The sequence below is a fragment of the Rhinatrema bivittatum genome, chromosome 2 (genome assembly GCF_901001135.1).
Source record: "Rhinatrema bivittatum chromosome 2, aRhiBiv1.1, whole genome shotgun sequence".
In the NCBI taxonomy this organism is placed as follows: domain Eukaryota; kingdom Metazoa; phylum Chordata; class Amphibia; order Gymnophiona; family Rhinatrematidae; genus Rhinatrema; species Rhinatrema bivittatum.
In genome coordinates this window covers 132,245,154-132,271,635 of record NC_042616.1, presented here as the reverse complement: position 1 = coordinate 132,271,635, position 26,482 = coordinate 132,245,154, and the positions used below count along the sequence as shown (strand labels likewise).

Sequence of the window (26,482 nt, the reverse complement as noted above, 5' to 3'; positions counted from 1 at the left end):
TTCATTTGTGATTTGGCAACTATTTCTCTTACAAAGTTTATGGAAATGATTCAATAACATCTTTTTGATTTGGACTGATACTCAGATTTTATTTCAGTCATTTGGGATCCGGTTAAATAAATTCTTTACACTTCAATTTACAGTTCTCCAGACAGAATCACACTACTGTAATTTTGTTTTTGATATCTTGGTGTTTAAGTCTAAAGGTGGACTGGCTACTACTATATACATAACTATATATGTATATACATAACTATATATGTATATACTACTATATACATAACTATGTACATAACTTATCCCTTTGTGTCATTGTTTCACCCTCCCCCCGCCCCCCCCCTTTGTCACTCCCAACCTGAATCCCTCCCTGTTCAATTTATCTAGTTATTTGCTCTGTTACTACGTTCTCTTGCATACTGTTCTTTGTAAAGGCAATGCCTATATATACTATGGGGCGGATTTTAAGAGCCCTGCTCGCGTAAATCCGCCCGGATTTACGCGAGCAGGGCTTGCGCGCCGGTGCCCCTATTTTACATAGGCCTGCCGGCGCGTGCAGAGCCCCGGGACTCGCGTAAGTCCCGGGGTTTTCCGAGGGTGGCGTGTCGGGGGCGGGGCCGATCGGCGCGGCGTTTTCGGGGCGTGTCGGCGGCGTTTCGGGGGCGTGGTTTCGGCCCGGGGCGGTCCGGGGGCGTGGCCGCGCCCTCCAGAACCGCCCCCGGGTTGCGTCTAGGCGCGCCAGGGGCCGCTGGCGCGCGGGGATTTACTTCTCCCTCTGGGAGGTGTAAATCCCCCAACAAAGGTAGGGGGGGGGTTTAGACAGGGCCGGGGGGGTGGGTTAGGTAGAGGAAGGGAGGGGAAGGTGAGGGGAGGGCGTTAGCGAATTCCCTCCGAGGCCGCTCCGATTTCGGAGCGGCCTCGGAGGGAACTGAGGTAGGCTGCGTGGCTCGGCACGCGCCGGCTACACGAAATCGGCAGCCTTGCGCGCGCCGATCCAGGATTTTAGCAGATACGTGCGGCTCCGAGCGTATCTGCTAAAATCCAGCGTACTTTTGTTTGCGCCTGATACGCCTACAAAAGTACGCGAGGGCGCCCTGTATGAAAATCTACCCCTTTGGTTGTAAGTTACTTGTAAACCGACACGATGTGCAAATGGTTGTCGGTATATAAAATCATTTAAATAAATAAATAAATATATACACCAAACCCACTGACAGAACACTCTTCCATTTTTTAAATTAACATCTTTCATGGTTGTGAGAACATATTCCAACAGGTCAATTTTTAAGCCTCCAACAACTTCATACATCCTTGGAGGAATATACAATGAGCAAGAAATTCACAGACTGTCACCCCCAGATCATTAAACGAACCTTTAAAAGAGCCTTATAGGCAAATTAAAATCTCCTCCTACAAACTAGACAAAATCACACACCATTAACATGTTTGGTATGTGCTTTACCTTTCATTCCAAGATTAAATTGTGTTCAACAAATGATTCCTCATCTTTGGGACATTTTTGCAACTTGTGACATTTTTTTAAGAGAAGCCTATATTCGCCTGTACAAGAGATCAGAATTTAAGAGGCCAGTTGGGTTGCTTCATTGCTCTTTGAAGCACATGAAAAGGACTGCACAATGGGGCCCATCTTCAATGTGGCAAATGTTCTGTTTACGAAAACTGCCTTCAATTACAGGTATTTAGTATTCACTATGTGGTCAGTTTAATTATGACAGCTCATAAGTTATTTATGCGATTGTTTGACCTTGTAGCAAAATTTACATCAGTCAAATAAAACTTTCTATAAGGATCCGCATTACTGAATATAAAAGCTGCTTTCACAATGCATTAAATAGTTTAATTTGAAACTCATTAAAAATAACAGACGTGTTTTATCTCATCACTCACGTTTTCTTAAAATGTTATACATCTTACAAATTCTGCCAGGGCTATGTCAACTTATGAGCACAACTGTAGAAAGCTCAAGTATGTGAGGGGCTTCCAGGATGAGATACTGAATAAAATTCACAATTTTTTTTATTCACTCTTTTTGTTCTTGATTTAGATGACAGTGATTCATATTTGTCTGAAGCTGCATGTATGAGCTAATTCAATTTCAATTATGGTTTTGTTAATGCTGAAAATAGGAATGCCATGAGATATGTTTTGCAATTTTACATTATTCTAAACATTCCCCCTGAAGAAGTCTAATATAGGTGAAATGAAGGCCCTTGTTGGGGGTCATATATACGGCATTAAAGCACGTATCTTAGAGGTTACACCTGTTGGATTTAGCAATAGCATTACTAACATTTCAGATATAGCCTTTTCTGATCACAGGAATTCATAGCTCTTTTGACAAATGGATATCTTTTATGGCAGTAATGATCATAAAATTTGTACTGCTTAAGTGGAAAAAACAAAGCATGTTATGAATTGAAATTTTCAACTTCTTTAAAAAAAAAAAAACAAGCAAAAAACAACAGAGTGGTAGAAAGTATTTGAGTAATTTGGAACTACATGAGGTAAAGTTTGGAATGAAAAACAAAAGTTAAGAATTAAAAAAAAAAAAAAAAAAGTAGAAGTGCCAGTTATGTTCTGTTTTCTCTATTTTATAAAGACAAAGGAGAGACAAATTAGACTAGAGTTACACTACAACTTTGATAGAAAACTTTCTACAACATTGGTAGGACTTTTGGTAGAAAAAATGTTTGGCAGGAAATATGTACCATGTGCATGGCCCTGGTTATAGGTACATATACATTTATGTATTTAAAAAAAACACATTTTAGTACTTATTTCTTTAAAACATAGCATTGGGTTTACATTGATACCAGCAGTTTGTTTACAAATAAAACTCACATTGAACATTAGGTCCTTAAAGGACCTTCCTCCCCACCATTCCAATATGAGTATAAAGCTGAGCTGTCTGCACTCTGAACCTTTCATAGACATTAGTAAACAAAGCGGCATCAGCAAGCAGAGCTGATGCCGCGTGTGACAAAAGTATCACAAGAAGGAAAATTAATACATACAAATCTTGGGTTCTATTCCTTTAAGGCACACAACTTTAATTTTTTTATTCTAAACTTTACCCATGCAAAATATACAAAACTATTTTTATCCAATTTTTATTTTCAAAACGGGCAGCATAAAAAAACAACAATCTTGAAAACATTTCCAGGTTTAGAAACAGACTTCATTACAGTGTTGAAAATTATATAGGAAACCACTAGATCCTAGGAGAAGAATAAATTGAGTGCGGGGGGGAGGGGAAGAAAGCAAAAGATGAACTTATTCCAGTAGTAAAGCATTCAATCACTCTACTGCAGATTCCAGATGCTCAGCATTCTTAACATCAGAATGGAAAAACTTACTATTCGTCTAGAGAAATTTAATATTGCCATTCTTGTCATATCCCTCATAGCTTCATTATTAGGATAGGTCTGCTGAAGCTATAAACCAGCGTTAAATGATAAAAAAATATGGTCTCTGCGTTCCATGGCTCTTACATATTTTGAAACACTAACCTTGTCACTGCAGATCTAGAAAATATATTATTATAAAAATAGGAAGATATTTGCTTTTTTAAATTAAATATGCATTTGTAGTCCACATACAAAAGTACTAAGGCTAAAGTCAAAACTTCTGCAACTAAGCGCCAGTGAACATTAAGGGCCTGATTTGCTATAATTTTTCTTTCTTGTAGACACAGAATGGGAAAAAGCCTTAGGAAATCAAACCCCAAAAACATACATCTAATGCCCAGAGCAATAATACATTTCATAGTAAAATGGAACATTGAGCTTTACATTTTTCCACTTTGTCAAAGTTAAAATAATTACTCTTCACCATAGTCAGAGTATTTTTCTGCAGTACAAATCCTTCCCCCCACCCCCTCAGCAGTGCTATATTAAATAACAATACCTCAAATAAAAATCACAGTTAATAACTATTTGCCATCACCTGAAAATTAAACTTGGTATTTTCCAAATTAAGGGGATTTTTTTTACATTAATCACTTCTCTTGAAACTTTAAAAATAATTCCTGGAATGAAAATAAATCAATCATTTTAACTAGTTACTTCTGCATTAAGAAACTGAATTTCAATATCAGAGTTTTCTGCATAGCTATGAGATGGATTCTGGGAAAAATCATGACTGTGTTTTTAGTTTTACAGCTGAAAAGTTAAACAAAATAGACAACAATAACAACAACTTCAGGTTGTGTGCTTCAGGCACTGCACAAAGATTATCATCAACTGTTATTCAACGTACATATCACTCAGCTGGATTTAACTCCAAAAGCATACTTATTCTGCTTAGGGCAATACAGCACGGTCATTTTTATGACAGTGATGTACCGAGTCTTACTCTGGAGCACACAGAAATGTTGGAGTACAACACTGAAGGACAACTACAAATAACTGGGCCAATTTTAAAAGGCCTGCACACTTAAAACCCGGGGGTTATGTGCGTGCCGCGCATATTTTATAAAGGACCCGGCCACGCACGTAACCCCCCTATACGTTCCAAAATGCCAGGCCAACAGAAAGGGGCGGGCTAGGCTGGGACATTGCCATTAGACACTGTATAGGGGAAGTGTGCGCCGGCAGCTGCCCGGCACGCAGAAGATACTTATGCTCTAGAGGAGCAGTAAGTATGAAAAAAAAAAATAGGGAATAGTTAGGTTTAGTTTAGGGGTCGGGGAAGAGAGAGGAAAGGGTAAGAAGGGTATGATTAGCATTAGGGAACTGGTCTAAGTCCGACTGCGTCACCACATGTGCTAATAAAAGCCCCTCCCACGCTTATGAGCCGCGGGCCACCGGCACACGAGTGCACGGATTTTAAAATCCAGCTTGTTGTGCTTGCGGATATCACATTTTATAACATGCGCGCGGCAACACGTGCATGTTATAAAATTGGCGCGTCCATATGCACATGCCGGGAACCGCACACGCTGCTTTTAAAATTGACCCCAATATGCATTTGAGCTAAGCTTAACTCACGGTACCCTTGCCAGCACTTAGTGCATGCATGGGTTCACCCCATGTTCAACAAACAGTTCAGCCAGTGATATAACAAGTTGGGATTTTAATAAATCTGCTCATGAAATCCCCTTCCCACCTCATTGCAAAAGTGCAAAAATAAGTTGTTTAAGAGATTAAATATTAGGAAACAATGTCAAAGGACAAGCTGCACTTGTGGAGATAAGAACAAAGATATGTGGAAAAAACTGTATGCTGTTTTATTATTTTTTAAGAAATTTCTAAATATCTGAAAAAAAGAACCATTTTGAAACAACCTCATTATATTGAGATACTGCTCTCCTGGTAATGATAACAATGAACTGGATTATAATAATAATAATAATAATAATAATATATATATAACAATAATCCATCAACCTTCTCACGACCCATGGAACCATGCCTCTTCGTGAGATGCCTCTTATCCAATACCTCCGCAATTAATCTATCTTGCTCGAACCGAGCTCATTATGACTTTTGAGTTTAAGTTACTGCCCTGCTCGGGCCTTCTTTACTCTATTTACTTCCAAGCTGTAAAGCCTCCAAGTTATAGTCCTTGTTCAATGTAACTTTTTTGCTCTTTTTTTGATTATAATTTACTGTTCAGTTTTTGTTACAAGTTTCTCTATTCCCTGTTTGATGTAAACCGATCTGATATGGTATTCAACCATGAAGCTCGGTATAGAAAAATGTGAAATAAATAAATAAATAAATTATCTCCATTCAGTTTTGTTTTTTTACTATAGCCAGAGAGTCTCAAAAGGGGGTGTTCCAACCAAACGCGGCATTCCAAAGGTTACTCCTGGGGGAATTCTGTGCAAAAAAATTAAAATTCTGCACATAAAAATTTAAAAGTATGCGCACAATGAGAGATTCCAAGATGGCCGACCTAGCAAGACGTGCCTGAAGTCGATCCGTGGGATTTCTAATTTTTTTTTCCTATTATTCCTCACTCAGGCAGGAAGAGAAGGGCCAGAGAGCATGAGCAGCTCTCTAACCCCCCCCTCCCTGCTAACACCATGTTTGGCCCGATGGATGCCCATGTCCGTCGGGGAGGCTTAGTCTCGGGGCTGTGCTCGCTGGTGGAAGGCCGGGAAGAGGTAGCATTCGGCCCCCTCCCTGAACTTTCGATCTCTTTACCCTGCTAATCCAGCGGAGACCCGAGCGTCGGAGTTGTCTTGGGTTGGGACATCGACTGTGGAGGCCGGGGACGCCATGCTCCCCGGTGGGATGCTGAAACCAATGCGCCTGGCACCAATGCCGATTGCAGGGGGCATCGAAGATGGCATTGCTGCTGGATATGGGGGAGTAGAGCTGGACCGGTTGCCTGTGGTTCAGACCCTCGAGCTGGTAAGACCAGTTGAATTTACTCTGGAAGTCATTTGGGAGGCGATCCAAGCTTTGAACACGAACATTTCTAATCAGATTAAACCAGTCTTTAGCTACATGGCTGATATAGATGGTCGAATGAAAGTAATGGAAACTGAGATTTCAACTAATAAACAGAATTTTAAGTCTTTGAGGAAAGGTTTTGATACAACTACTGATTTGCAACATAATATTTTGTAAAAGAATAAATGGCTTACATTCATATTAGAATATATGGAAAATCAAGTGAGAGGGAGGAACCTGTGTTTCACCAATTTCCCCAAAGATCCTCTTGTGGCACCAAAAGAAATGTGGAAAAAAAATACCTGACTGAGATTTTGAAACTTCCTGAACAGAGACTTCCATTAATATCTAAGGTATATTATATACCTCCTTTTAGGAAGGGTATTATGGATAAAGATGGGATGCAGACTCTCTCCTGTTGAGAATTCGTCTTTAGATTTAACAGCAGTACTGGAAACTTGGTAAAACCATCTACTCTGTCTCATTTCTTCTTGATTCTGATAGAGACTGGATTTTAAGGCTATTTTTCCGTCACCATACAGAATTTTTTCTTAATTTGAAAGTTTATGCTTACCCTGATCTCGCACGACAGACACAGAAGAGGAGACAGCAATTCCTATTACTAAGGCCTAAAGTTTTGCAGATGGGGGCTTTATTTATTTTAAAGTTCCCATGCAAATGCATTATTAAATATTTGAATGTGTCTTATATCTTTTTTCAACCTTTGCAACTGGTGTCTTTCATGAGTAATAAATCTACTTCTGTTACTTACTCTTCCCCCATGCCTAGCTAGGATGCGTAAGTCCAAGATGGTCACTCAATTTTGCTAGTTTACTCTTTGTTTTCTTTGGCAGGGAAAGTTACCTAAAGAAGTGATACTGGAATCTCTATATAGAGGACTGGGATTTATTTATTTATTTGAAACTTTTTTATACCGACATTCATGTAAAAAATACATATCACATCAGTTTCCATTGAAACGACTTTGGAAAAACATTACATCAAACAGGGGTTACATCGAACTGGGACCAAGGAAATTTAAATAAAATTGTTGCAATTTTGGGAGAGAAACGTTACAACAAACCTGGGTTAATCGAACTGGGCCGAAGGATATTTAAATGAGACTTCTAAAATACTCTTTAATTAAGGAAGGGGTGAACGAAAGAGAAAAGGGTTACTTATAAGACAGAGGGAGGGTAAAGATCTAGTATAAGGGGGGGGTGAGGAGAGTTTATGGGAATTTAACAAGAAGGTTACAAAAGGTGTATTGGAGACTGCTTACTCTCTGATAAATTGATAGGCTATCGCTAGCGATAGGAAAGCCCTATCAGGGGTCAATACGAATCGTCCTGTCCCGTCAGGGGTATAAGAGCATCCATTCTTTAGGGAAATGCTTGTTTGAAGAGCCACGTCTTAAGCTTTTTTTGAAGATCAACGGGCAGGGTTCCTGGCGGAGATCAGGGGGGACAGCATTCCATTGTGGGGGACTGGCTGTCGATAGGGCGCGTTTCCTTAGTGAGGTCTTGGCTGGGGGAGCATACAGGGAACCTTTGTAGGCTGTTCTTATAGGTCTGGAGGACATGTGGAGTCGAAGAGGGATATTTAAATCAAGAGGGGTATGATTGTGCATAGATTTGTGTATCATCATGAGGACTTTGTGGAGAATTCTGAATTTGATGGGGAGCCAATGTAGATTCCGAAGGATGGGTGCAATATACTCTCCTTTGTTGGTGTTGGTCAGGATCCTAGCGGCGGAGTTCTGTAGCATCTGTAGAGGTCTGGTGGTGTTTGCTGGGAGGCTGAGGAGGAGAGAGTTGCAATAATCGATTTTTGAGAAGATGATGGATTGAAGCACTGTGCGGAAGTCCTGAAGGTGGAGGAGGGGTCTCAGCTTTTTCAGTATTTGTAATTTGTAGAAACATTCTTTTGTGGTGTTGTTGACAAATTTTTTCAGGTTCAGACGGTTGTCCAGAATTACACCGAGGTCTCTCACATGGGTGGTGGAAGTCTTTTAGGATGAAGGGGGTTTGTTGATTGCCCAGTCATTGTCGTCCTGTGAGATAATAAGGATCTCTGTTTTGTTAGTGTTAAGGACTAAGTTGAGGCTGGCGAAGAGGTGGTTGATAGACTGTAGGCAACTATTCCAGAAACTGAGGGTTTTGGAGATGGATTCCGTGATCGGGATGAGGATTTGCACATCGTCGGCGTAGATAAAATGAGTTATCTTTAGATTTGCAAGTAGATGGCAAAGCGGTAGGAGGTAAATGTTGAAAAGCATCGGGGAGAGAGAAGATCCTTGTGGGACTCCCAGTGGGGAGCTGACCGGGTGGGATTCTTTGTTGTTGATTCTGACTTTGAAGTTCCTGTTGCTAAGGAATGACTTGAACCAGCTGAGTGCAGTTCCTGTGATGCCAATGTCTGAGAGACGATCTATGAGCATGGAGTGGTTCACCGTGTCAAAAGCCGCTGAGATATCTAGGAGTGCCAGAAGGTATGGTTGTCTTTTATCTAGGCCCATGAGGATGGTGTCAGTGAGCAAGATTAAGAGGGATTCCGTATTTAGAGATTTGCGGAATCCGAACTGAGCAGGGGCAAGGATATTGTGTTCGTCAAGGTATTCTGCGAGTTGGTTGTTTACGATTTTCTCCATGAGTTTGGCGATAAAAGGTAGGTTAGCAATAGGGCGAAAGTTGGAGGGATCATCTGGATTCAAGTTGGGTTTCTTTAATAATGGTTTAAGAATGGCAAGTTTTAGAGAGTCTGTTACTAATCCTTGTGATAAAGAGCAACTGATGATTTCTGCTAGAGGCTTAGAAATGGTTTTTGGGATGGAGATAAGTAGTTTAGAAGGGATGGGGTCCGAAGGGTAAGAGGAGGGTTTCATCTTCTTTAGTATGGTTTCAATTTCAAGGGATGAAGTGGGTTCGAATGACTCAAAGTTTGTGAATAACTCAAAGATTTGTGAAACTTTAATTGTTTCTTTACTTTTCTTTATTGTTTTCCTCATATTTAAATGTCTGTTTCTGTTTTTCTTGAAATGTATGTTAAAAAAAAATTGCAAAAATACAAAATTATAAAAACAAAATTCTGCACACAATAATTTTAAATTCTTCACAATTCTGCATGCTTATAATTAGTGAAAATAAAAATATACATGACAATCTTTAAGTAATTAATTTAAAACGTAAAACAGAAAAAAGTGATTAAAGATGCAGAGTTTTAAATATTTTCAGCAGATAGGCGCGCAGACACACATGTGCTTGCATTTGTCAATCCGTACCTAGGCATATGACCATTTTATAACATACGCGTGTAAATTACGCATACCATAAAATATCCTAAACGCTTGCATATATGCATGCAATTTTAAGTGGATGCATGTCTATGCATGCAAATGCCTCTTCTACCACGCAAGTGGGGGGATTTTAAAACATATGGACCAACGCCATTACCAGTTTCCCAGTTCGTTCCCAGTTCTCCCACGTAATGAATAGGACTTCCAAACCCACCCAGTTTATTTGCCTCTCTTTTCTCCTGTTAGCCCTGACCCTTTAAACCCCACCGATCTGCCAATTTCTCTTTACTTTATTTCTTTCTCATCCTCCATAGCAGAAGTAAATTTACGTGGCAGTGGATCCCGGCATGTGCGTGTTGCATGTAAGTATTAATGTGCATTTCTGAAGCTGAAATTCAACTTTTCATTTGTGCGTGTAGCAGGATATAAATGCGTATACAGACAGCCTTTTAAATCGGCTCGACATGTGCCGGCCCGACAAATTCACATATCTCTGTTTTGGCGCGCATCAGGCTTTTAAAATTCACCTTTAAGAATGTCCCTTCTACCCGCTCTCCCTACTGCCCTGGCCAGTCTCCTTTCATTTTGCCCTCTCAGGTCCCAACTCTTCTACCCTCCATTATCTCTCCCATCCCCATCTAGACTCCTACGACTCTATCTCCACTCTCCAAGTTTGATCCATCTCTCAGTACTGCCCCTCACACAGAATCCCTCTGTCCCTCTCTCTCACACTCATACAGGCTCCCTCTCTCTCTCTTGCTCGCACACACACACAATCTTACACAGATTCCTCCTCTCTCTTCCACACACCCACATAGGCTCCCTCTCTTAGGCATATACCCTCACACAGGCTATCTATCTCTCTGTTTCTCACACCCCTGCACACTGGCTCCCCTTTCTCATACACTCACACATCCCTTCACACAGGCTCACTTTTTCGCACACACATGTTCATACAGGCTCCCTCTCTCACATACAAACACACTCACTCCCTCACATACACACAATCCCTTTTTCACACACACCAGCTCCCAATCTCTCACACATATACACATTCCATCACAATCTCCTTATATAGGCTCCCTCTCTCTGGCACACACACCCAGGCACCCTCACACATGTTCTCTCTCTCACACAGACAAACACTACACACAGTCTCACTCTCACCGGGGCCTGTACCATCTTCGCTATGAGTGGGATGGGACTCCACTCATGGCTGCCAGGGCCTGCACTATCTTCACCACGAGCTGAATGGGCTACACTTGCGGCACGCCGGGGCATGCTTTAAATTCTGTGCAGAAAATGGAAATTCTGCAGAGTGCTCCGCAGCAGCACAGAATTCCCCCAGGAGTAAAAGGTGAAAAACTGGCTCTATAGGACAGATATATAATATTTGAATAGCTAATAATCATATATGATTTATTTAAAAAGAAAATTTGCTTTCATCAAAGCAAAATGTCACAGTTTTCAATTCTCCCAAAAGTATAAAATCATATGTCCTAGTAAAAGTGCCTTAAAGGAAGACAAATATAGCTAAATAAGTACCAAGTTCATCTAAATTCTAAAAGGATCAATTTAGTCATGGCTGTAATCTACCAAATAAACTCATAACCCAGCATCTCAATCTCTAAACATATCAAAACAAAGATCTCGGTTCACTAATATTCTGTAGGCTGCACAACATGGAAAAATAAAGGAAGAACAGGGCTCTACACATTTTGAATCCAATTCAAATTCAGATTCACTTACCTGGTATAGATCACCCATGCAAAAGGACTCTCAGGTTGATAAACAATTTGCAAACTGAATTCAGAAACACAAGCTGTGCTGACATGCAAAGTATTTTTATGATGAAACTGCTACGGTCAATATCTACTGTACAAATATAAATACCCTGAAGTGTTTATCCTGATTATGAAAGATTTCTTTATCAAAAACTTTTCAATATTTTATATCTATGGGAAAATCTTTTCATAAAGTAGGCATACAAATCATATAAAATTACACATTTTATATTTCCTGATTTTAAAAAGTATATGCTTTCAAATTTAGACATGTAAGGTCGAAATGTTAAATAAGGTTTTTCTTCAATTTGAGTCTACAGGAAAAATGCTTAGTACATCTAGCCAGGGGTGGGCAACTCTGATCCCCCAAGAACAACAAACAGGCCTGGTTTTCAGGATATACGCAATAAATATGCATGAGATGTATTTGCATGCACTGCCTCCATGATATGCCAGTCTATCTGATGATTATTCATTAAGAATATTCTGAAAACCAGTCAACCTTTATGGCTCTTGAGGACTGGAGTTGGCTACCCCATATCTAGCCTTAGGGCAAGTTTCTTGCCAATATTTTTGATTCAGTTGATTTCTGCCACAAAAAACTTTCAATCTTGATACTTTACAAATAATTCAGTGTGGAAGATAAATGTGCAAAAGTTTAGGCACTCCTGGTCAAATCATATGTTTTAATTACCATATATACTTGTGTATAAGTCGGCCAATGGCACCGGTAGCCCCTATCCCATGGTAAGGGCAAAGGGCCCCCTGCACCATTTTGATTACTGGCAGCTGATGGCCCAGGAGCGGGATATTGCACCCAGGCCCTGTGCTGGACCACCAGGGACTTTGGGATAAGGATAAGATTTTTGTTCTAACTACATTCAATAACCGTAAGCTCTTCAAAGCTGCTGTCTAAGCATTTGAAACTGAAGATAATCCACACTTACAAAGCAGAAGGCGGCTGTATAAAACTCTCCAAACGTTTCCAGCTAGCCATTTCAACTGTCAGAAATACTATTAAGAAATGGAAGTTTCACGAAACTGCTGACATCCAAGCAAAGTCTGGAAGATCAAGAAAAATCTCTGATAGAACTGCTCTAATACTAATCTGATCTGTAAAATAAAAGCCACAGATCATTGCAAATAACCTGCTGAAAAGTTTAGCTGAACTGGAGTAGTTATCCACAGGTTCACAATACAATGTTGCTTACACAGCAATGATCTGCATGGGAGAGTTGTTAGAAGGAAGATTTTTCTATGACCCCCATCACAAAAGTCATCTAAAACAAAACCTTGACAAGTATGAAACTTTTCGAACAAAGTGCTTTTGTCTGATAAAACTAACACTGAACTTTTTGACCACAACCACACAAGACACACTTGGAAAAAAAAAGGTGAAACATTTGAAAAAAAAATAACACCTTGCCAACCATTAATCTATTATGCTCTGGAATACATGGCAGCCAGTGGCACAAGAAATATTGTGCAGGGGGCAGGAAGAATGGATTCAATTAAATATTAACATATCCTAGAAGCTAATGTCCCATAATCATTGATGAAACTAAAGCTGAAAAGAGTCTGAATATTTTAGCAAGACAATGATCCGAAACATTTCTCAAAATTGACCATAAAGTACTTATAGGAAAGAAAGATGAAGGTTTTGGAATGATCTTCAGTCCCCAGACTTGAATATTATTGAAAATCTCTGGGGAGATCTCAAACATGCAGTGCATGCAAGAAGACTTAAGAATATTTATGAGCTAGAAAAGTGGGGAAAAATTCCAAAAGCAAGAATAGAAAGACTCTTAGCTGACTACAGGAAACATTTGGAAGCTATTATTTCTGGCAAAGGAGGTGTAACCAAGTACTGACTGAAAGGGTGTCCAAACTTTTGCCCATGACATATTCACTTTTCTATTATTTTAAATGTTAAATATGGCAAATAAACTGTAAGTTTGCATTACAAACTGCAGAAAGATGTCATGTTTAACTATGTACTGTGGGTCAGCTTCTGTTCACTTACAATTTCAATAAAACATACAATCTGAACAGGACATATTAACTTTTGCACATAGACATAAATTATTGAAAAAAATATTTGATAAGTTTCTTGAGGGTCGGCGTCTGCAAGGCTGCGCAAAATCGGCAGCCTGCGTGCGCCAAGCCGCGCAGCCATCCTCCGTTCCCTCCGGCCCCCCCTTCCTTCCCCTATCTAACCCACCCCCAGCCCTAACTAATTCCCCCCACTACCTTTATTTTACAAGTTACGCCTGCCCGAAGCAGACATAACTTGCGTGCGCCGGCCAGCTGCTGGTGCGCCATGTTCCGGTCCGGGGGCTGGTCCGGAGGCCGTGGCCATGCCCCTGGAACACCCCTGGGCCGGAATCACGCCTGAGGCCCCGCCCCGGAACGCCCCCTGATGACGTGCTGGCCGCAACACGACCCCCGACATGCCTCGACATGCCCCCCCCCCCCCAGGAAAGCCCCGGGACTTACGCGAGCCGCCGAGCCTATGCAAGATAGGCTCGGCGCGCGCAGGGGGTGGAAGGGGCAGCTTTTCGGGGGTTACACGCGTATCTTACGCACGTAACCCTTTGAAAATCTGCCCCACTATTATTTATTTGCTGCTTTTTGGCACTTGAAAGCAGAATATTGTAGGGTACTATAGGTGAGACCTGTACCTTTCTCTCTTGAAACTTCTTGGGAAGGAATGTTTCAGATGCAAATGTCACACACACACATCAAACCAACTAAGGTACCTGGTATTATAATTATCAACAATAATACTATAGAACCACATGTAATTGCTAACTGTAATTAATTTTGTATTTGTAGGACCTCTGGTCTACGTGAGTCTGTTACACATCCAGACCCATTAGTAGTTTACAGGTCCAAAATTACTTTATTAATCACAAAACTACTCTTTTTGAAAAAAATTTTTTGAGTTTTCTTTACTTTTTGGAAAAAAGATGCAAATGTCTCATTTCAAATTACTGGAATTTCTATTTAAATTTCTGGATCTTATCAAACGTTTGAGATGCACAACTCTGATACTTCAAATATCAAAGGCTGGAATAAGTTGAAGATAAAGTTCAAAAGACCCAGGATGAGGAGGAGGATTTCATCAAGGACTCTGGTGTCCTTCATAGTAAATTAGAGTCTTTGGAAAATGTTTCCTCTCTAACATCCTGCAGTGCCATTGGCCAGAAAGCTATTACTGGTCAGAAAGCTATTGATCAGAAAACTAATGTTACTACTTTGTACTGTGTTTGACCTAGAGAACTAGCCTTGAAAGCGCTAGAATTCTATAACGTCAGCTAGGAGCACCAATAGATCAGTTATGTATTGAGACCCTACGCCAATTCTGGTGGACAACATATTTCCTGAAGTTGCCCAGGCACTGATAGGTACAGTGAAAAAGTATTTTGCTAACTTTTGTTGTTTAATCCTTGTTGCATTACCTGTTACTATTTGCAAATTCAATCTTTTTCCATTCACTGTTCCCATTCTTTGTTAATAAACTCATTCGTTTTTTTAGTTCTGCCTGTCTTAGATTGATCCCAGTATTCTCTGTGGGTGAATTTCTAGGAACTTTGTGACCTGTGAGATATGTGGGTTCTCAGTGTGCCTAGAAACTGCCGGGGAATAGCTTACAGATGGGATATTTGCCCAGAGGCAAGTGGAAATTTTGGTGGGAGGGACATGTGCACAGGTGTAGGAGGGTTAGAGCATTGCTCGGCAGGATCCTCTGAGTGGCTACACACCCTGAGTGACTGTTAGACAGTAGTGCTGAGATATGACAGGCATGTCAAGGAAAGGAACAATGCTATAATCAGTGCTGTACAAATGGATGATGAGAGTGACCCAAAGTGCAACTGCGGCCAAGTGTTGGACTGTGGAGCACTTTGTATCAACCTGCCCAGTAAGATCTGTTACAGGAAGTAATTTTCTCCACTTTACATATTGGAGGCCGTTGAATGAACTGATAGACTAAACATCTGAGTCAAGCTTTTCATGCCATTTATAAAGATGATTGTTAGCAATAACACTTAAAGGAATACCTACACCAACTGAATGTAACTGCCTCTGAGCTATCAGTAAAAAGGTATAAGGTAAGTCAAAAAGAATTAAGAACACAAGTGCAAGCATGATATGAATGGCTGCATAGACTGACCCAAACACTGGGATAACTGAAGCCTATCTATGTTGAAACACGTGGTATTTAGAAACTTAGACAAATTACAACGCTGTGTATGACAATGTTTTCATATATTCAAAATATGAGTTTAAGGACCGTCATACCACCCACAGTGCTCACAAGTTAAACTTGTATTTCATGCACTTCATTGGGGTCAATGAAGCCTCCCATTATTGTGTGACCAAATTTATTTGCTTTTTAATTTCAGCTGGCAATTCATAATCTGTTTTTTCATCTTGACCAGGTAGCCATAGTATACACCAACTGCTATACTCTTACCTACCACAGAAGGAATTTCTATCTATAAGGATTCCATGATGCATTTTGTCTCCTGCAGGATATTTATCATACTTGATTCTATGTGTTACATTGTTAGGGAATAGCAGGTCTTTTACCTGGATTTTAAAGTTACTTGCAAACAACACAATCATCATAAAATATGCGATGGAGAAGGTACAGAGAAGGGTTACCAAAATGATAATGGGAATGGAACAGCTCCCCTATGAGGAAAGACTAAAGAGGTTACGACTTTTCAGCTTGGAGAAGAGACGGCTGAGGGGGGATATGATAGAGGTGTTTAAAATCATGAGAGGTCTAGAACAGATAGATGTGAATCGGTTATTTACGCTTTCAGATAATAGAAAGACTAGAAGCCACTCCATGAAGTTAGCATGTGGCACATTTAAAACTAATTGGAGAAAGTTCTTTTTCACTCAACACACAATTAAGCTCTGGAATTTGTTGCCAGAGGATGTGGTTAGTGCAGTTAGTGTAGCTGGATTCAAAAAAGGTTTGGATAAGTTCTTGGAGGAGAAGTCCATTAACGGCTATTAATCAAGTTTATTTAGAGAATAGCCACTGCTATTAATTGCATCAGTAGCATGGGATCTTCTTGGTGTTTGGGTAATTGCCAGGTCCTTGTGGCCTGGTTTGGCCTCTGTTGGAAACAGGATGCTGAGCTTGATGGACCCTTAGTCTGACCCAGCATGGCAATTTCTTATATTCTTATATAGAGACACACACACACACACACACACACATACACATCCTTCTTGCAGTTATACGAGGAAATTCAGCATGGTCTTGTACTCAAGTAAATCCACTGTTATTCCTGGGACAATGCAGCATAATCCAAGAGCTCCTTATCAGAGGATCCAGTACTGTTCTTTCGATGACACAAGCAGGCAGAGATGCTGACTTTACTCAGCGGTCCTTCCAGCTCTGATAGTAAAATTAATTTTTTGGTTTCTCTTGAGTAGATTACCTACTTATAGATCCCATGAGTGAATCAACAGTCTGTTCCCCCAGTCATCACACTATCCATTGCTTTAAATTGAGGGAAATAGCCACTCACAGACCGTAAGTGTCTTGCCAGTCAACATTTCTATTTCCCTAGGTCACTGCACTATTTGCTCTCCAATTTTATATAGTGCAAGCATTGCCATCTACGAGGTTTAAGATTCGTGGACACTTATTGCTGTGGTGAGTTTGGCTCAACCCACAGGGAGAGCCCTATAGGTCCTCACCAATAGCTGGCGGACCAAGGTTGGGAGAAGATTGATCAGAAGCTTCACCTATTCCAGCTCCGTTCCCCTTAGATTGAGCCTTCAGGATTCCAGGGGACAGCAGGTCTTAGGCAAGAATCTCTTGGGTAAAGACAGGAGCACAGGTCCAGCAGCAGAGGCAGGCGGCAGAAGAGGATGATCAAAGTACAGGCAAAGCTCAGTGGCTGGCAGCAAACAAGAATGCTCTGTGTGCAGGCAAATGCCATGACAGGCAAGAATGGTCCGAGTTCAGGCAAGGGTCAAATCCAGGTGTCAGTCCAAAGGCAGGCATAACAGGCATGAAGGACTGGGACAGAAGAGCTTGGTGGAGTAGAGTGACTGGATGAGACAGGATTGGAAGGACAAGGCAGGCTGGGCTGGAGAGATGAGGCAGGGTAGGCTACAGAGATGCAGAAACAAGAACAAGAGCAGGAGCAGGAGTACAGGAAAGAAGCAGCAGTTCACTCTACAGGAACTGCAGACAACCCATTAGCTGAAGCAGTGAAGGAACTTTCTGGCAGGACCTTTGTAGGTCTGCAAGAATGAATTCATAGAAAGGCGCCATGGTCACTTTCCTGCCATAGGTCCTTTAAGTGGGCTGGGTTCGGCGCACGTGCGCCTAGGGAGTCTTATGGCCAGGCAGAGAAGGTGGTGTCCAGCTGCATGAGAAAGCAAGGGAAGAGTCAGTGGCATCCCACCATGTAGAGAAGGTGGGGCCTACCTGTGAATCGCAAAAATATATCAGGAGGCTTAATAACCCTATGGGCATCACATGCCATCTTTTACATATAGTGCTACCCACCACCCCCACCACTTCAATCTGCCCTATCACATCTATATAATTTATATTCTAGTATCAGTGTTCCATTAGTTATCTTCCTCCTATGTCTCTGAAATGCCTAAAATTTCTATAACCTCGTATAATGCCATACATTCTAACTCAGCAATCTTACTATTCAGACATCGCAGATATTCTAAAGTAAGTTTATTTGTAATTTCATTTCTCTATGTATTCATAATTTGCTTAGTAGCAAATGATACAGGCAGCGTAGAATTATTCACATTTCTGTCCGAGTTACTTCAGTCTTATTATTCACATTTCTGTCCGAGTTACTTCAGTCTTAACCACAACCTCTCTATTGGGATACTCTAACTTCCCTGATTTGCAAGTATCCTTGGAAGATACCTCTCTCCAAATCATGCGCTTCTGAACAACTATCGATTTTCCCTACGGTTTAGTTTAAAAGCTGCTCTATTCCTTTTTAAAAGTTAGCACCAGCAGCCTGGTTCTACTCTCACTAAGGTGGAGCCCATCCTATCGAAAAAGGTTCCCCCTTCCCCAGAAAGTTGCCCAGGTCCTAACAAATCTGAAGCCCTCTTCCCTGCATCGTCATCTCATCCATGCACCGAGACTCTGGAGTTCAATCTGCCTCTGGGATCACGTGCGAGGAACGGGAAGCATTTTTGAGAATGCAAACCCTAGATATTCTGGATTTCAATCTCCTACTTAAAAACCTAAATTTAGCCTCCAGAACCTCCTTCCTGCACCTTCTTATGTCAGCATGTGTCAATGTTATCTAGGTGAATGTAAAGGTGAATTAGGCCTATAACATTTTACAAATGGGGAGTGCTGCAATACCAAGCACAAAAAGTGGCATAAACCCTTTAAATGTTGCTTCCACCTGGAAAAATTAAGCCAGTATTTAAAAATAATGTTATTAAAATATTATGGTGTTATGAGACAGCAAAAGAAGAGAGTTTGTTCTATTTATTTTTATTTAAAAACTTTTCTATACCATCGCTAAGTTATATACCATCGCAACGGTTTACAAATAGGCACATAGACTAAGGTAAGTAAATGTAGGATATCTTACATTCTAACAGGTGCCAATAAAGTTCGGTTACAATTTCATAAATAAAATCATTATTTGAGTATTGTTGGTCAAGTCCAGGTATATTATTGAGTTACTATCGCTTTGAAATATTACTTCTTAAATGTAGGATTGAGTAAATTCATTCTCATCTGCATTACCCTGTACTTTCATTCTCTACCCTCCAGACTCTTTAGTGAAGGCTTTTTTAAAGAGCCATGTTTTTACATTTTTCTTAAAAGTTTTGAAATTTTTCTGTAATCTGAGTTCAGGGGGCATCGTGTTCCATAGTATGGGCCCAGCCAATGATAAAGCCCTTTCTCTCACTTGGGTTAATTTTGCTGACTTTACTGAAGGGATTGTTAGTAGTGCTTTGTTTGCTGATCGGAGGTTTCTTTGTGGGACGTGTACTTGTAAGGCTGTGTTTAGCCAGTCTGCTTCTTTATCATATATTAGTTTGTGTATGGTACATAAGGCCTGTATTCGATGGGCAACTAATGTAAGTCTGCTAGAGTTTCAGTTATATGGTCCCTCCTCTTTTTTCCCGTCAGTATTCTGGCTGCAGTATTTTGAAGTATCTGGAGTGGTCTTATCGATGTGCTTGGGAGTCCTAGTAAGAGTGCATTGCAGTAGTCAGTGCTGGAAAAGATAAGTGTTTGCAATACTGCTCTGAAGTGGGCGGGTGTGAGTAATGCTAGATTTCCTATTCTTTCCCAAAGTTTAAGTAAGTTTTAAGTGTTAAAAGTCACTCCTATATTAACACAATGAATTTGAGTATTTGCAGCAGGGCTGCAGCCCATATTTGTGCCAGCCTGGAGCAAGAGTAAATGTATTTGGGTTTATGCAGATGAATAAAGGGTTCATATGGATTTGGTTGAATAAGTGTATGTGTGCATGAATGTGGGAAAGCATTAATGGAACATTTATAATGGTTTCTACTGTTGGGTATTCCAAAAATCTTCTTCTTAAAACTAAACTAAATATTTTCTCTTGATGCTGAAAAACTTCCTGCCTTCTCTTTATGCAACATTTTGTATTCAGGGTAATTGCTCTGCAAATGCCAAATTATATTTTTTTGCCTTTTCCAATTTAGCCCTCCCATCTTCGGTCCTCCTACCTATATGCCACATCTGTCTTTGGCAGCTGTGAGATCCCTCAGTGGCTAGTGGGGCACCTCCACAGACCCCATAGTGCTGCCATCAGACATCACCACTGTAGCAGAAGCAGTCTTCCCACCCTCCTTGTGTTGTGTCTGTCGGTTCCCGACGCTTTCTCTCCGCCCTCCTTACTTCTTTGGCGCCTCCCTCTTCATCCGCGGGAAGATTGGCTACTGCGGCGTCCTTCTGCCGAGGTCCTCCGGCGTCCCTGGACCGGCTAGACGCTGCAACCTGCCATGTTTCCTGGAGGCCTAGGGGTGCATGCGCGGCGTGGCCCCAACTGAAGTACCGGCGATGGCGCGAACCTCGGGGGCGTCCCTCTAAGATGACGTCACCCGCGATGGATATATAAGGTCTTAGAATTTGCTAACATATCGAGTTAGCAAGGGTTTTGCTACCTAAGCTACTCTGCCTCCTCGGACTTACTAGGGGTACCCGCTCCTCGGGGGCCTCGCTCTCTTCTTTGTTTTTCAGGTGTCAGTCTGGAACCGGTACTCGCTCCTCGAGGGCCCTCGTTCCCAGACTTTCTCGGTACTCTCTTCTGCCTGGAAGTCATCACTGCCAACTACATCAGTGAGTTACCATCGCTCTCTCAGAGCTTTCCCTGGAACCAGGTACTCGCTCCTCGAGAGCCTATACATTCTAGCTCCTGGGCTTCTATGAGACATTGTGTCAGTGTTACCATCTGGTTCAGTACATGAACTCTGCATACCCTGCCTACTCACTATATTTCAGTTTCTCTACAGCTTAGCCTCCAGGGATCGCTGTTCCAGTATCTGAGGGACTACAGCCCAGGCGGGCATTTCAGCTCACTACTGCCACCTCTGGTGGTTCAGTATACTGTCTAATAAAAGAACTAGTGTATGTCTGTCTCCTAACTCTGAGCCTGACCGATGGTCCCTCTCGGGATCTTCCCCCGGGGGTGTGGTCATCTGCCACCGGTCCAAGGATCCACCCACAACTCTCCTAAATAACAACAGATTGCTAATTCCAAGCAGACTGCTAACTCCGAACTTAACACCTTGGGCCTGAGCATACAAGCTCTGATATTCACCCAGGCCGAACCAGCTCTGAAGGGCAGGGAACCCCCGTGAAAATTGAGCCACAGGGCTGATCGAAAGTCAAAAGGATTTGGAAGTGAATCAAGTCCTTCTTGAATTACAGTCTAAATTACAAATAATCTTGACTATAAGGCAGTGTAGAAGGGGGAAGTTATTTTTGAAATGTATATTTGCTTAGACAACACAAATGAATATTATTACTTTATTACTCTAAGGAGACATGCAATAGCTAGCAGATCACAGCCTTAACAATAAGCAGAGCTAAAAGAAAGCATATAGTTATTTCAGTCTTGCGTACCTGTGTCACTTCCAGATCCAGCTGATAAAGCTGGCATGATTTAGTAATATCACACAGGAATGGCAGAATAGCACTCCGCAGCCAGAAAGCAGCAGTCCGTTTCAGCTTAACCACTTGCAGCCAAGCTGTCCACCAAGATTTATGCAATCTGCAAACTTCTCCTAGAAAGAAAAGAAACATAATTTAACAATAAGGAGCTCTGTTTAACTGTAAATTACTGCAGCTTAAGCATGTCAAAAGTCTTTTTTACAACTTGATCTATTTAGTGCCTTGTCCCTTAGAAATACACCAGTTATTTTAAAGTGAGTGAGCTATGAGGACCTTGTGGATTTAGGGTTTCAATTTAAACAAAAAAATTGTTCACTGTTAATAGCAAAATTGTAAGATGACAAAGCTAATAAGATTTAAAAACAATAGGAATACAAAGAGAAATTTCTCTTTTGATGAATGGAAAGGTTTCCATTAGCTTTCTTTTTAATCCTCCTGAAGGTGTTAACTTGCTAAAAGAAAAAAAACATGCTCAAGAAATCCTGCACAAGACTTGACAAGAATAAGCAGTAATTTACAAGATGCACATTAACAAAAATGCAAATTTTACTTTAGTCATTATTTAACCTGTTCTCCCACAATGTACCGTACCTGTGCCCCTGGCAGATGACATGTTTGGAAGCCAATCATAAACAACAGTAGATACATAACGTGAAGCAATCAAACACGAAAGCATAAACTGCCATTTATGATTGGTTTTAAACATTGTTCCTCCCATGGGTTAAGAGGAACTGCAGGAAAGCAACTTACAATTCCTGTAAAGCATTTGTCTCCCTTTGACTGCAGTGCTATTGAAATCTGACTCGTTCTGTTTCAATTGTTCTGGGCTGCAATGCCAAAAGAAAAAAAAAAAAAGCCAGAAGAAGAAAAATTTTAAAATGAAAAATTAATTTAAAAATGCTTCCAGAATTCCTCTTTACTTTTATATAAAAAGTCATCGCCTCCGACCTCAAGTTACTGCACTGGTTCCCCATTTGTTTCTGCATACAGTTCAAGCATCTCCTACTCACACACAAATGCCTTTAATTATTCAGCTCATTATCTTTCTTCTCTTATTTTCCCCATGCCCCCATCCAGGGCCAGTACAAGAGGATTAGGCGCCCTAGGCACCTTTTGCCTCGCACTGCCCCCCCCCCCCCCCCCCTAGTTGCACCGCCACCCCCATTAGGGGGCGCGAGCCATGTGGGGAGTGGAGATTCCGCAATCTCCTCTCCTCTTTGGCGCCGCCGCTCTCAGCCCCTCATAGCTCGTGCCCCCTAATGGTTGGTGCCCTGGACCCAGGCCTAGTGATTCTGCTGGCCCTGCACCCATCCTTACTCCTCCACTCGCATCTGTGTCCATCTTCTCCACTGCCAACTCTACATGTTTCCACCTGACTGCACTATAGGAATAGCCTTTATGAGGTTATCCTCCTTCCCTGGCCATGTCCAAGAACAGCAGTCTCACATAAAAACCTATCTTAAATCTTAAACCCTGGTTCTTCCAGATCATAGCCTTCTTGATTTTAACAATAATTGCTCTAACATGTTTTCTGAGACCTCTTTTGTCTGTTGTCTTTTGACTAGACTGTAACCTACTTCCTCTTCTGTGTGTCTATGTAGTAACGGTATGGAAATGATAAAATGGAGTAGTATTTAGTCTATGAGCTAGGTACAGTTCAGTAAGGAAATGTATGTTTAAAAAATTTAACTTCAATAACAGTTGTTGGTATGGGCAGCCTGTATTCTAAATTTGTCACATGGTGTGGATGACACCAAAATGAGTCAGCCTAGAAACAAGAAACTGACAGTAAACTTGCTAAGCCATGTTGTATCTGATATACTATTAGTGCAATATAACCAAGTTTTTCCTAAAGAGTATAATTCAAACAAATATGAACGCAATGACCTTTTTCTTTTTAGGTGATGCAGTAACAGAATAATGAAAAAGTCTGAAACTCAAAAGGTCTCAAAACAGGAAACTTGTCTGGATAACTTATAACATTGGCAGCCGGGTCGTCCCCCTCCTGGACCCTCCATGCCAGACACCATTCTCCCACCCCCCCCCCCCCCCCCGCCCCATGACACCGGGAGGTTAACTCCTCCAAACTCAATTAACAACCGGACACCATTAGTGTCACAGCTTTATTGAACAAGGACATGAATTAATACATACAGTACCTGAGTCGTAGATATCATATGCGGTATCACCACACTGTCCCCGATCTGCCATGCTCAAGCAAGATGACCAGGGTGTATCCAGACCCTCCGCCACATTCACACAAGGGAGGCCCACCCCCTGGTGCTGCCGCGTCCCAATGTCCTCTTAATAACCGTCCTCACCAGAGCATTTTACAGCGACTAGACCAGCAGCATGTCAGACATTACCTTGTCCCTCCACCCCCGGTTCAAGTATCCTGTCACCAGCATGAGGCAGTTGCTAACTTGCCTCATTCTCCCCATCGTCTAGCTGCGGCCATAGAACACCCTAACACCCAAGATTTCCTCTAACGCCTCTTGCAACGCATTACTGAATAAATCATGATCTTGGTCTGATAAATGTACCGAATCCTGCCTATAAAGCCCTTTGCATTGAATATTGGCCCACCCGTGTTGTATCTGATGCCCCTCTAAGCCCTGTACACATGCACCTACATGCTTGTTCAACTTCCTGCACCCCCTAGTCCATAGCTTAGAGTCACCCCATTTTCTACATGGTATAATATCAGACCATACCAAGCAACTATGCCTGAATAAAGTAGATAACACCTTAATGTCCTCTTGTATCACTTTCAGCAACTGCCTACAAGACAATCTCCCTAAATCATTACCGCCCAAGTGAATAATAACATGCGGCTGTGCGCATGCTGCTCTGCGAACCCGCAACAAGGGCAAAAGCTGTTCACACAGCATGCCAATCCATTCCACGTGGACCCTGCATGGTGCCAGCCCCAAATGCATCCCATATGATCGCTCGCTTGCCCTCCTGGCTAACTAATGGATGAAGGAGTGTCCCACAAACCAGACTGTCCTTCGCCTGTTGGGCACTCCTGAAACATAAATTAACAACATCTGATCTCGTTCTCACATACAAATTAACCGCAGATGACTTCCACCTGCCTATTCTCTGTACTATTTCAACGTTTAAGCCCGCCCTTGCGTCACTAGTCGCTGCGCTGATCCTGAATGAGTGCCGAATTCCCCTGGATTCAGACCTAAGAAAGCTACCGCTCTCCTAAACACCACCATAAACTGATATTTAGTGAGTGGCGCCCCATAGAAATGTATCAATAAATAAAGTCCCCCGAGGGGTCTACCTGTTAAATATATATCCAAGTTACTCATTGGGCAAGTGACCTGCAACGGAACCTGCTTCAAACATAATGGTCAGTTTTTGAACGGTGTATTATAAACACCGCCTTGTCCCTTATCTGAACGTGTATTACAAACACCGCCTTGTTCCTCATCAAAATGTTGTTATGGCCATTGTCGGGCTTGGATGCGGCCGTTAACTCACTCACCCTCATCGCGCCGAAAAAGGCCAATGAGAAAGCCGCCCTAAATAGGCGAATTTCAAAATTAGAGTTGCACACCCCTGATAGAGCATTCCACAAACATAGAAATAACTTGTGCGTGATAGGCTTTCTAAGATCCTTCCTTTTACCTGCCCTTCGACACCACCCTACTAACATCGTCACCATGAAAGCCCTGGTTGGGTCCCCCCCATCTCTGAGCCTTGGAGAAAAAGCAAATCTGGCAAGGTGGTTCGCTACGGTCCCCTTGGACAACCCCACCTCCCTTGTCCTAGCAACTTATTGAATCAACACTCTTGCCGACACAAGTCCACGGATCCATCCGTGTCCTGCCAAAAATGCTCGCACACGATCCTATTTGCGAGAATAAGCGGCCCAAGTTATCGGGGCCAATGCTCCATATAACAGCTCGGTGGTGGTCATATCCCAATACTCCATAGGGATTCTGGAAGCATTGCACCCTCTGCATCTGCGATCGGAACCTGCATGCGAAATGAATTCCTTTAGCATGCAAGAGCAATTTGCCACTCCATTGCTTATGCCAGGCTCGTGCCAGGCCCTAATAGTCATGTTGAATCGCAAACACCACAGAATTATTTCCCTACATAATTCTGTCACCTGGGGCATTTCACAGAGTGCCTGTTGATAACCTCAACCACTGCCCTATTATCACACCAGAAGATTATTCGTTGTTGGCTAGCCTTACCCCCTACACTACTAATGCCACCAGTATGGGAAATACCTCAAGAAATGTTATATTCCTCAACAGACCTGTGTCCCTCCAAGCTGCAGGCCAGGGTTTGGCACACAACATCCCCTAACAATATACTCCGAATCCCCAACCACCTGACGCGTCAGAGTAAATATCTAAGACACAGTTAGAAACTGGGGGATCCTGCTGAAATGATACCCCATTGAATTCACTCAAAAAATTGACCCATATGGACAAATCCTTCTTTATGTCTGCAGATAAAATGATGTGGCCTATTAGTGCATGCGGTAGCCTGGGACAACCTTCTGAGAAATACCCTCCCCATAGGGATAACCCGACATGTGAAGTTTAAACTACCGACAAGGGCCAGCATGCTGGCCAACTTCAGCTTCTTTGCTGCTAACACCTTCTGAAGCATGTCGCGCAACTTGCACAACTTGTCCGAAGAAAGCCTAGATACCCATTTCCTCTGAATCAAGCTCAATACCTAAAAAGGACAAGATCTTGCACGGATCCTTGGTCTTGTCCCTTGCCTGTGGCATGCCAAACTCAGCAGCCATGTCCTGAAATTCAGTCAATAGTTT

At 41.8% G+C, this 26,482-nt stretch overlaps 1 protein-coding gene across 5 annotated transcripts in view; it reads right to left on the bottom strand.

Moving 5' to 3' along the window:
• MPP7 (membrane palmitoylated protein 7) overlaps positions 1–26,482 on the bottom strand; it is a 745,631-nt gene that overhangs the window by 551,904 nt on the left and 167,245 nt on the right. For all 5 annotated transcript variants that reach the window (XM_029588635.1, XM_029588634.1, XM_029588638.1 and 2 more), the window contains one exon: positions 21,628–21,788. In XM_029588635.1, the coding sequence (XP_029444495.1) occupies positions 21,628–21,664 (37 nt within the window). In that variant the 5' untranslated portion in view covers positions 21,665–21,788. The remainder of the gene's footprint in view (positions 1–21,627; positions 21,789–26,482) is intronic.